Source organism: Cryptotermes secundus, unplaced genomic scaffold, assembly GCF_002891405.2.
Source record: "Cryptotermes secundus unplaced genomic scaffold, Csec_1.0 scaffold1441, whole genome shotgun sequence".
Classification (NCBI taxonomy): Eukaryota; Metazoa; Arthropoda; class Insecta; order Blattodea; family Kalotermitidae; genus Cryptotermes; species Cryptotermes secundus.
Window position 1 is genome coordinate 21,145 of NW_019734987.1, and position 11,582 is coordinate 32,726.

The 11,582-nt window shown below is 36.8% G+C and overlaps 1 protein-coding gene across 6 annotated transcripts in view; it reads right to left on the reverse strand.

Annotated features, from left to right (window-relative positions):
• LOC111869176 (protein croquemort) overlaps nucleotides 1-11,582 on the reverse strand; it is a 35,743-nt gene that overhangs the window by 10,101 nt on the left and 14,060 nt on the right. For 4 of the 6 annotated variants that reach the window (XR_002843622.2, XM_023860454.2, XM_023860453.2 and 1 more), the window contains 4 exons: nucleotides 6,563-6,714; nucleotides 2,665-2,831; nucleotides 1,830-1,971; nucleotides 819-1,025 (listed from right to left, as the gene is read on the reverse strand). Coding sequence is in view for 5 of the 6 variants with exons in the window: in XM_023860454.2 (XP_023716222.1) it covers nucleotides 819-1,025; nucleotides 1,830-1,971; nucleotides 2,665-2,831; nucleotides 6,563-6,682 (636 nt within the window). In the remaining variant the exon portion in view is untranslated. Of the gene's footprint in view, nucleotides 1-818; nucleotides 1,026-1,829; nucleotides 1,972-2,664; nucleotides 2,832-6,562; nucleotides 6,715-8,212; nucleotides 8,708-11,582 lie in introns of those variants that run through there. The other 2 variants (XM_023860452.2, XM_023860455.2) reach the window with 2 other exon arrangements.

Consider the following 11,582-nt stretch of genomic DNA (forward strand, 5'->3'; position numbering starts at 1 on the left):
TAAATGAGATTTTACTATGAAGAGATCTATCTTCTGTGATACGATGCCATGTAGTCTGGTGAAAGTCGATAGACATTTGAGAGGCACATATCTCCCCCATTTTGGGGTCAAACAGTAGGCCAAGCAAGAAGAGCTTGCTATCTGCTTCATGCTGCTTTCTTACTTGGCTTATGCTTTGACCCTGAAGATGAAGGTGATATGTTGCTCCGAAATGCTGGTTGACTTTCAACAGGCTACAAGGCATTATATCTTATAAGACAGAACTCTTCCACTGTTGTGAGAACCTCAAATTTTACAGAAATTTTGCTATGTTTTATATTGGAAGGGTCATTTTAGTGCATTTTGCCATGTCAGGAGCCAAGGGTTAACTGTCGCGTTGAAAGAAATTTACCTGTAAGTGGAAATGAAATGTCATACAACAAAAGATTAGTGTCTAGGACTGTACCTATACTATACTGTAAGACTGATAGTAGTTCATCAGACTGGTTTCCATGCAAATTTCAGGTAAAATAAGTTAAAGAGTCAGAATATTTTACTTTCCTCTGTACACAGTAAGATGTAGTGCATATAACATGAAGATGGCATCTCTATTATATTATTTCACATTAACATAGTATTATGTGAGATTTGAGGCTTTCAAGGTGGTGAAGATATGAATTTTGGTCTTTTGTGTTATGACACCATGTAGTCTGGTACGAGGTAGAAGTATATCTTGAAGATATAAGCAACAGGGCCCTCTGAAATGCTGGTAAACACCTACAAGGCTACCTGAGATCAGAACCCAGAAGACAAGAATCTTTACAGTGTTTTATACATACTGGGTAGAACCATCCAAACTTGTCCATGGGAACTTGAAACTCTGAAACATTCAATGCAGCTGTGATGTTGAGTAGCTCATCTTCATACCCTTCAAACATAAGCTGACCTACTGTTTTTGTCACAAACAGAGGTTCCAGATTCTTCACAAGTGTATCCACAATTATCTGCACCACGGGATTGAAGTGACGTATCATATACTCCACAGTCTGAAACAAATAAACTTTAAAATGTTGTGTGTCCACAATATTTTGCTAATGGCAGTCCCTTGCAGGACTCATATCCATTACTTACGGGTTCACCTACTCAACCCTACGGTGACTACCACAAGTCCCATTCATTAAAAAGGTAAAGCTATCCCTGTAACAGGCCATGGAGGCCCATAGGGTTGTAAGAAGTAGAGGCTCCCACATTCTCTAGACAGTCTTCTCACAGATGGCTGTGAGACTATCGGCCTTATGCGCCGGCCACCCTTTACCCCCAGGAAGATTCCTGATACTAATTTCTGTTAGAGGTTGAGTTGACCCTAGGGCCATAGTGCAGCTGGAAGGATTAGATCAATTGATAAATCTAATGACCTCAAGAGGAATTGAACCCATGACATTTCTGGCTTGTAGCACAGTGCCTCAACCAACTACGGTAGCATGTGCCTCCCCTCCCCAATCATTGAACAATTTATTCAAGATGAAGGATTACTGACAAGGGCATACAATAGATCATGGATAATCACAGAGCTAGGACAGATTAATGTCCACTCCCTTCTTGTCTATCCTTCACTGTGCTTTGTGTGAATACCTGTATTGTACATTTCTACAGTAAAGGTACAAGGTAAAGTTGTCCCTGTGCTTAATTAATCAAGCAGCACATCACGTAGATGAATTGTAAAGTAAAGGTGTGATCTAGAAGTGATGGATAAAGGTTAGATCAAGAATGATCTAATGAAGAATTATGCCTCTTTATGTATAAAAATACATTAAATTTACTTAATTAAAAAGCACCGAAAAATTACTTACCACTGCAATAACATTAATGTTGGTTATTTCATCCCTCAATGTTCCATTTGAACGTTCTGGGTCAAAATGCCACCTACGAACTTGTTGAAAAGTAACGGTGTTGTTGTCATTCCAAACAATATTCACTTTGGTATGGTGCTCACTGCAATAGTAAAACAAATTATAGATAACAGGGACAGAAAAGCAAAGCCCAAGAAACAATGTGGAGTGTATTCTAGACACAGAAGAGAGTACATATATGCAGGGTGTTCAGACTGCAACTGGGCTCTTATTTTGAAAATTGCTTCAAGACATTTCACACTGCAGCAGATTTATACAATTCTGGTGGGTCTATATTTCTTAAGTTGGCACAGGTACAAAAATTCCTGTAGCACAAATACAATTTCACATTAGCTGTATGTTCTTTGGCATGCGCAAAAATTCTGGGGCTAATGACCAAATAGTTTTTTTTTCTTTGGCACTACAGCCCCAGTGCGCCTAGGCCTACCTCCATGAACTCCATTCACTTCGGTTTTTCTAGATCTTACACATTCGGTAGGACTCCTTGGGCAAGTGATCAGATCGTCGCAAGGCCTCTACCTGTACACAAACACAGAAAAACGCACACACACAAACTAAACATCCATGCCCTGAGTGGGATTCGAACCCACGATCCTGGTTTCCAAGCAAGCAAAGACAGTACATGCCTTAGACCGCTCGGCTACCATGACCGGTGACCAAATAGTTTAGCAGATTTAAATTATACATATGCAACTAACAACAGGGTACAAGGAAAAATTTATTGCTTTGGGGTAAATTCGTGCACAAATTTATGACTTGATGTGATGGGCTATACCTGAAAATGTATGGACCCAACTCTGCAAATTCTGGTACCACTTCTTGTGGTCTCTGCTGAAACTCTGCAGCATTTGTCCAATTGAAAAAGTATACTTCTATGAACATTGGAATTGGTGTTTCTTCCCACATTGTATATGACTCTGACTGGCTTGTAAGGCCCATTTCCTGTAATGAAACATTTGTTCATAAGTTCTCAGTCTTACTTACCTAAAATAAGGAATAAAAATTCATAAATGGCTAGAAGAAACCACATTAAAGTTAAATGGTTTGTATATTTTTTAATGAAAATTAAAGACAATGAAACCAAAGCAGTAACAAAAATGATAAAAAGTTCTGAGTTATTGAATTGAATTGAATTTATTTACATTCTATAAATCCTAAGCAGGTTAGTACCTTTGGATACAGAACAAGTCAAAAGGTTACATACATAAGTACAGGCAATTTTAGCTTAAAAATTAATATAACTTAATTTTACATCATTCTCTATTTACATTGAAGTATTCATCTAAAGAGTAGAAGGAATGAGCATGTAGATAATTCTTTAACTCTGATTTAAACTTTTTAGTATCATTGCCCAAGTTTTTAATACTTTGTGGCAGATTGTTGAACACTTTTATGCCAGTAAAGTAGACTCCTTTTTGATATACTGATAAAGTTGATGAGGGTAGGTGGAAGTTATATTTTTGTCTAGTATTCATGTTATAGACATCAGAATTTAATTTGAATTTATCTTTGTTGTAAACAACAAATAGGAGAAGCGATAATATGTATTGCGATTGAAGAGGTAGAATTTTTAATTTCTTAAATAATTCTCTACATGAATCTCTACTTCTACATCCTGTAATGATTCTTATTATATTCTTTTGTATTTTAAAAATTATTACACTATGTGAAGAGTTCCCCCAAAATATTAATCCATAGTTCATAATAGAATGAAAGTAGGCATGGTAAACCATCTTCAATGTTTCCTGTGACATAAAAGGCTTAATTGATCTCACCGCATAGCAAGCTGCATTTAATTTAGGTATAATTTGTTCAATATGCGATAACTCTTCAGAATGCAACTACCGTTTAAGTCAGGGGATACTTTAACTTGTAGCTGTACTCACTAATTCCAACATTATATAAGTTTTTACATTACATTGCATTGCATTCCATGGATTCAAAGTTAGTCAAAATTACTGTAGGATGTGGAATATGTCATATAAATACAAAACATATGTACAGACCCAATGGCGTTCTTACACAAGAGAAACCAAGAATACACAGTGGCACAGTGGGAATTTTGTAAAGAAATTTACACAAAGAGACAAGACAAAGGTAAAAAAGGAATAAAATATTGCAAACAGCCCATCTAAAAACTGCATATTTCATTTATTTACAGTAAAAATTTTATTCACTGATATGCCACAGTGGGTTCATGTGCCACACACAGTCTCCAACAAGTCTCCATAAGACACACACAATTATACTGGTTCTAAATGTAATCAATATCTGTCACAGTTCAGAATAATATTTAAACTTCCACTTTACATTTATGAAGAAAAAGACTCATAAATTGCATATGGTGTGTGTGTTTTTGTAAATATGCAAGAGGGCAGGGTTCAATGCAATAGTTTTCAATCTTTGAAATGCAGTGACAAAGAAGTAATAGCGATGGATAGACACACTGCCACGTGTATGGCAATGGACATTACAACTATTTCCTAGCTGGCAGATAATCCTGAAAGATAAATAAATGTAGGGCCATTTTTACATACATATTGTAACTGATTTTAACTATGAGTTGCCAGGCAACAGCTCTGTAAACACAGTCCAACATGTAACAACAGAGGAAGCAGTGTTTGCTGTAGATCCAACTGACGCGCCAATAGACTGGCTGGATAGTGATCATGTGATATGTGTTTGCTGTAGGTCCATGTCTGTTCCATGGCTATGCAAGTAAGAGTGACAGAATTCATTCAAAGCAGTTATGGGTAGTAGTAGCAACAGAAGCACGCAAAAAGCAAGCAAGCAGTAAGCTCGAGGAGTTCAGAAGAGTACAAGAAGTCGGCCTGTGAAGATTTAACGTGTGATTTGAAGACTTTATGTGTGCTATAGTGCAGTGGCATTGTGAGGGTGTGATCTAATGAAACTTTTATACTTCCTGTGTTATAAGTCTGTGAGGACTAGTGGAGATACACTGAAGAGATTAGTGTGGAGTACTTTGTAGTGTGAAAATAGCAATAGTTTAATAATTAATTGTAGTTACAACCTGTAGGTTGTTAATAAATCCAATTACCAATCCGAACCCCATCTTTAGTCACTGTGACACATGACAATATTAACTCACCAACTGGAATGACGTTATAAGAAAATCAAAGCTTATTGAAAGATATTTTTATGAGTACAATACTTTGGAAATCACACCGACAGAAACAGCCCTTGTCTCTGAATGCATATAATGAGAATCGAAGATTCTCTTGGCAAAAACGCCCATGGAATTCTAAAGGGAAGTAAATGCTGCATGTGTAATGCCATAATGTCAAAGCCTTGTATACAGCCTTAATATCTCTTACAGTGCTGACTTCTGCCCTCTGAACTGATCAATTTTCATGACCTTACTGTATTAATATCACTATGATTTTATCTCTTGCACTCTTTGCTGCAAGGACAATGATCAGCAATAAAATGAGAAAACTAATGTTGGGGACAAAGTACCTGATATCAATATGAATTTAGCATATCATATATTGTTCATTGGACACTTAGGGCAGTAGATCAGAAACACCTGGAAAGCTTCGAAATGTGGTGTTGGAGGATGGAGAAGATCAGTTAGAGCGATTATGTGAGAAATGAAGAAGTGTTATTTAAGAGTCAGTGAGCAGAGGAATATCCTACATGAAATAAGAAAACGGAAGGCTAATTGGATTGGTCATATCTTATGCGGTAACTGCCTTCTAAAAGAAGTTATTGAAGGAAAGATAGAAGGGCGGATAGAAGTGACCAGAAGACGAGGAAGAAGACGTAAGAAGATGCTGGATGACCTTGGGGACAGAAGAGGATATTTTCATTTGAAGGAGAAAGCTCTAGATCGCATCAAGTGGAGGAACTGTTTTGGAAGAGACTGTGGACCTGTCGTCTTGACAGATTACTGATGAATGAATGAATATTGTTCATTTGTTGAGAACATAAAATTACATTTACTTCAAAAGTGTGTGATGATGGTATATTAATATAACCATTGTGTTTCCGGACATTATCCATGGTCTCGAGATAGGAACGAGCTCTACTGATTGGGCCCAACTGAGTAGGTTCCATCTGAAGATGGAGACAGAATCAAACCTACAAAACACTGTGTTTTAAATAAAAAGAGGATGATGGATAATGTCCAGAAACACAATAATTGCATTACATTTACTTGTGTGAAAGTGTTTAAACTCATCAATTATAGAAAACGAGGAGAGATATTTCAGTTAGTTATCAGGAAGGAAGAAAGTTTTAGCTGGCCCTGCATTTTCTGTAACAAAAATATCAATACACATTGATTCAAATGGCACTAAATTAGGTACCTGGAAGCAGAATAGACCACTGTAGGTCGCGGTGCAAGGGCCGAGAAGGCCTATGCCTCATACATTCATTCAAATTACGTAGCTGAGTGATTTAAAGACCCTTAAACCAGTACAAAAGTTTTAATCTGATATAAACTTTTCCATGATCCCCAGCAAATATATACATGTAGAAAATACTAATCACTGTGTGCTATCCGTGAATTACACAGGTTACCTATAAAACCTGCACCAACTGGTCAACTTATGCTGTACTGTATGCTGTGCACTGTCATTGCTAAACAGATGTGATGTGAGGGATATGGACTAATCTGGTATCAGCATGAATAATTTACATGTTTCACTCACCCCACTCAAGATTGAGTCAACGATCAACAACCAAACCCCTCCAAGCACACCTCCTATAACAACTAATGCTGCTCCAATACCAAACACCAAACCCTTCTTTGTATTCACCGACAACGCCATGGCAACAGCAGTCCTTCAAACAGGGAACAACCCTAAAAATAAATGAATATATTTATAGTAATTATATGAAACTCAACTGTGTTTGCAAGAATGAATATCAGTACATCCAGATATTAACTCATTTTTATGTCTGATTTCTCTCTCAATGCTATCAGTAACTCGAACTGTACTATGTTAGGATGATTAATGAATAATGGGTTAGAAAGGATGCAGAAGGAGCCATTCAAGGCATAATTTGAGGTACAATTCCATCATTTTCCTGAAGTGACCGAGGAAAACAATAAAAAACCTTCATTGGAAAACCCAGTCCCTAGGCGGAGATTTTAACCTCGTTTGTTATTTAATGGCACTGTCAGTATAGAGTAAATATAGTGTTAAGGACAGGGTGATTAATAAATATGTAGTAGTTAGTGGAATGGATACTGGCAGGGGAAACCAAAGTATCTGATCCAGTGTTATTTTAACCACCACAAATCCCACATGACCTGACGTGGGATCAAACCCAAACTGCTATGGTGGGAAACCAGTGACTATCTCAAATTGGCATCATGGCCTCCTATTTCATTATACCTTTTGTTCAAAATTAATAACTAGAATAGGAACTTTACATATGTCTCTGTGTTTGTCTTGAACGTTAACTTGCCAAATATTTAACAAAGAGCAAAGTATTCTGAACAAATGTAGCACAGGAAAATCAAACACATGTCTTATACCTAATACACATCATCAATAACTATTATGGTTTAACACGCAGCTATATAAAATGAATTTTTATGCTCTCTAGAGCACAGCAAAGGCATCAAAATATTTATGCTATATATACATTTCCTGATTTGTTTATATGGAATCCCAGTGTCAATCTGAAGCTTTAAGAATTCCACAGAAAATTTCAATCAGAACAGCCAATTGTGACCAGGATTCCAACTGGTTTTTCATGAAGTTGTACTATAAATAGTACCAAATTTCAACACAGCAATAGATCAGCAGACGCATGTACTGTTGTTGCATACAAATCTCACATATTATTCTACCTGTTATATATGTGTTTGTGTTTCATTAAATAACACCAGAACCGTGATACATTGACACATCAGATGAAGTCTCACTTACAGGCAGAATTATGTGTTGGCCCTAGCAAACAAATTTTCATTTGTGAATACTGTGATATTGACAAAGTACATTTGTCCAGCACTGGTCACCCTTCACAACTGATTATCTAGCACCACCCCTGTGAGTGAAAATTTCTTGGAAATATATGTTTCTTAAGATTTTTCTATAACAAAAATTTTAAATCTCTGTATGACATGTCTAGAGAAATGTGATGGGCATAATCAAAAGCACACATCAATGACTGGATGCCACAGTCTGATACCAGTTTAGTCACTGTGAGTCTTCACTTTACAGCTACATCCAGAAAGGTTCCAAAGCCTTCTCAAATATTTATAAATTATCCACACATACCTATATATAAAAAAATCAGTGATTTAAGAAATCGGTAGCAATATTAAAGAAATTGTTGTGTTACTATACCAGCAATAAGTTCCAGCAACTGATAGTTCATGGTGCTGCAATAATAGCCAATTGAAGGTTCAAACCTCATGAGGCATATTTTCACACTATGATATTTAAAGCCACTTGATCAATAACCACACAAGGAGAATCTGATTCAGTGCAGTGGCACTTACTATGCTTCTAGTATCAAAACTTGATTTCTGTTTTGCACGACAGGTCAGTCACTGCGTGTAACATTTCTTCACATACACCCGTTCTACAGTATATGATTTCATTACTATATTTAAATTTACCACATAATTGATACATGTCATAGGTCAGACATTAGCTAGCTTTGTGACGAATGCAGTAGAACTAGATATTTCTGGAAGAAATAAAAGAGCTGCACGTGCTGACACTGAATTCGCCCTTTTTCACGTACGCAAAAAACATTCCACACATACATTCACTCCCAGAAAAGTTCGAATTATAAACGCGACCACCACCTTGCACAACACATGACCCCGATTCTAATACTATCTTCTTACGTTTCGTATGTTTCCTATCCTGCTATGTTAAATTTGTTACGTTGGTGACACAATTTCAGTTTCATAGCGGAAAATTTAAACACTTCTATAGTGCAACAAAATAGTACGATTTAAATTAATTAAACCTGAAGGGAGCAGTATAGAAAGGTAGCGAAGGAGAAGTGGATAACAGAATCTGACGACACTGGAGATGCACATATTACTAAACATAAGTAACATTTTAAATAAATGGATTTTTCACAAAAATTATTAGTTTCTGATATTATACGATCACCCCACTTTCACTTCCGACCACACATTACCACCCACCACCGGTAGTGCATAGTTCTGGATCTGCATACTTCATACTGTTGCCCTTCCTGATATGTTGGTAGTTTCAGTAATTTCTGACATGTGTTTTGGTGTAAAATTTAAACTTTTCTGTACAACAACAAAAAACACAAATTTTAATTCACATACTTCGTCCTTTTATTTGTCTTTATCGGATACCCTACATTTAATGTTAAAATATTATTTTCACTTTTCAGTTCTGAATTCGGCCTTATGCAGGAGCCAAGGAAATAAATAAAATATCAGCGTTCAACAACCCGATTGTTCCAAATTCATGATTAATAAATTATAAAGCTTGGCAGTAAAACCAATCCTAAATATTCAGCTCATCCATAGTAATCACAATATTGAGGTCTCTCGCCCCATTAATGACCATTTTTAATATATTAATCGATGTTACATGGCTCCTGAACTGCTACACTCTAGTTAAAAAAGCACATACTAAGCTATAAAATATTTGGTGTCACACGAATTCCTCTTTGTTTTTACACGTGTTTCGAATAATCCATTAGCGCCGTTTAGCCTCGCCCATTTATTTACCTGTTTCTTTGTTTGTAATATATCAGCTCTTGATAATACTTGGTGGTCCCAGTGCTTCCTTTCAGACAGTACGTACCGGTAGGCATACAGAAAAATTACACCTAGCGATAAACGTGTCAAAGGTTACAAATTTATTGTATATTCTACGTTTCAACCTTGATCCTACATTCGAACATGAGAGAACCGGAAAAAATGTTCAAAACAGAGCTATAGATAATTCAATACACTGTGGCTACTGTAAGGATAGATCAAATTAAATTTGGGTACAATTAGGCAACCTGGATTGCCACTTTACACAAAGCCTTAAATAACGTCATGCTATAAAATATGAAGGATCGTTAAATTCTCCAGACTGACTTTTTGTTTTCTCATGATCACGAAATATTGTAGACCTGCATTTATATATATACACAAACACACTTGTGTCAGGTTTTGAAGATTTTGTAATGCCAACATGCAATCAAATGACACAGACCTAAGACAACTGTTGGGCAAGTCAGCATAACAAGGCACATATTACAATTCACATATTATGAAATATGTTTGACTACGTAATGATCCTTCGGATTATACTGTGTGAAATGGTGGTCTGGGTTTGTGACAACATTTGGGCTTCATGACATTTTCCTTCTCACAGTTAAAATCAACCGAGTGCTCATAAAAATTATAACTTTCACTATGGCCATCGCCTGCTTAATATTTTTGTTAGGATATAGCATTAATTTCTTTTTCTTATCATCTAATAGCTAAAAACATTAAGATCGAAATACAAAAAACCTGTAACTTGACCTGTTGTTTTGTATGAGAATGAAAATTGATCTCTTAACATAGACAAAGTATGTGGAATGAAAGCTTTTGAGAACAGGGTGCTGAGGGGAGTATTTGGACCTAGATGATATGAAGTAACAGGAGGTTGGAGAAAACTACAAAATGAGGAGCTTCATAATTTGTATTATTTATCAAATATTATTAGAGTGATAAAATAACGGAAGATGAGGTAAATGTAGCAGGAATGAAAGACAAATGAAATGAAGACAAAATTTTAGTCGGAAAACGTTAAGGAAGACGACCACTTGGGAGACCTAGGTATAGATTGGAGGGAGAATAATATAAAACATGCTCTAAAGTAATAACGTGTGACAATATGAATTGGATACATCTGGCTAACGACATGATCAAGTGGATATATCTTGTGATTAAACTTCCCTTGTCTTAGGACAACTGTACTACATGACTCCAAAGAATATCTAAGTGGACATCAAAAAATATGTAACTACCGTCTGTCTCAACATGTCACAGCCACTTACGAAACTTCATAACTAAACTTACCCATGGGTCCTTAACTGAACACTAATTCGCTTATCCGAAATCCCTTTCGAACAAAAACGGAAAGAAACGGGCGCAACATCGGCCAGTCAGTTCACCTTACGCTCTGCTCTGGTGTAACGGCTAGAGAAGATTTCACTGTTCTTTTAAGAATTTTAACAATTTATGTTGGTATGTTTGTAGCATGCCTATCACAGTGGCCGCGCGGTCTAAGGCATGAACTGTCTTCGCTCGCTCGAACATTGGAGTCGTGGGTTCGAATCCCAATCGAGGCATGGACGTCTGTGTGCGTTAATTCTGTGTTTGTGTTGTTCTGTGTGTAGGTAGCTGACTTGGGACGGGCTGATCCCCAGTCCAATGTGTCCTACAAACCGTCTACAGGATTAAGAAACTGAAAAAGCGACCAAGGTCCAATAGAAGGACTGTAGAGCCATAGATCTACAGTCTATATAGCTATATAGTCTATATAGCGCCATAGCTCAAGCGATTAGTCGCTGGCTTCGCACCGCGGCGGTCCGGGTTCCATCCCGGGTCTGGTCAAGTGGGATTTGTGGTGGACAAAGTGGCGCTGGGGCAGGTTTCCTCCGAGTACTTCGGTTTCCCCTGCCAATCTTCAATAAATAGATAGATAGATAGATAGATAGATAGATAGATAGATAGATAGA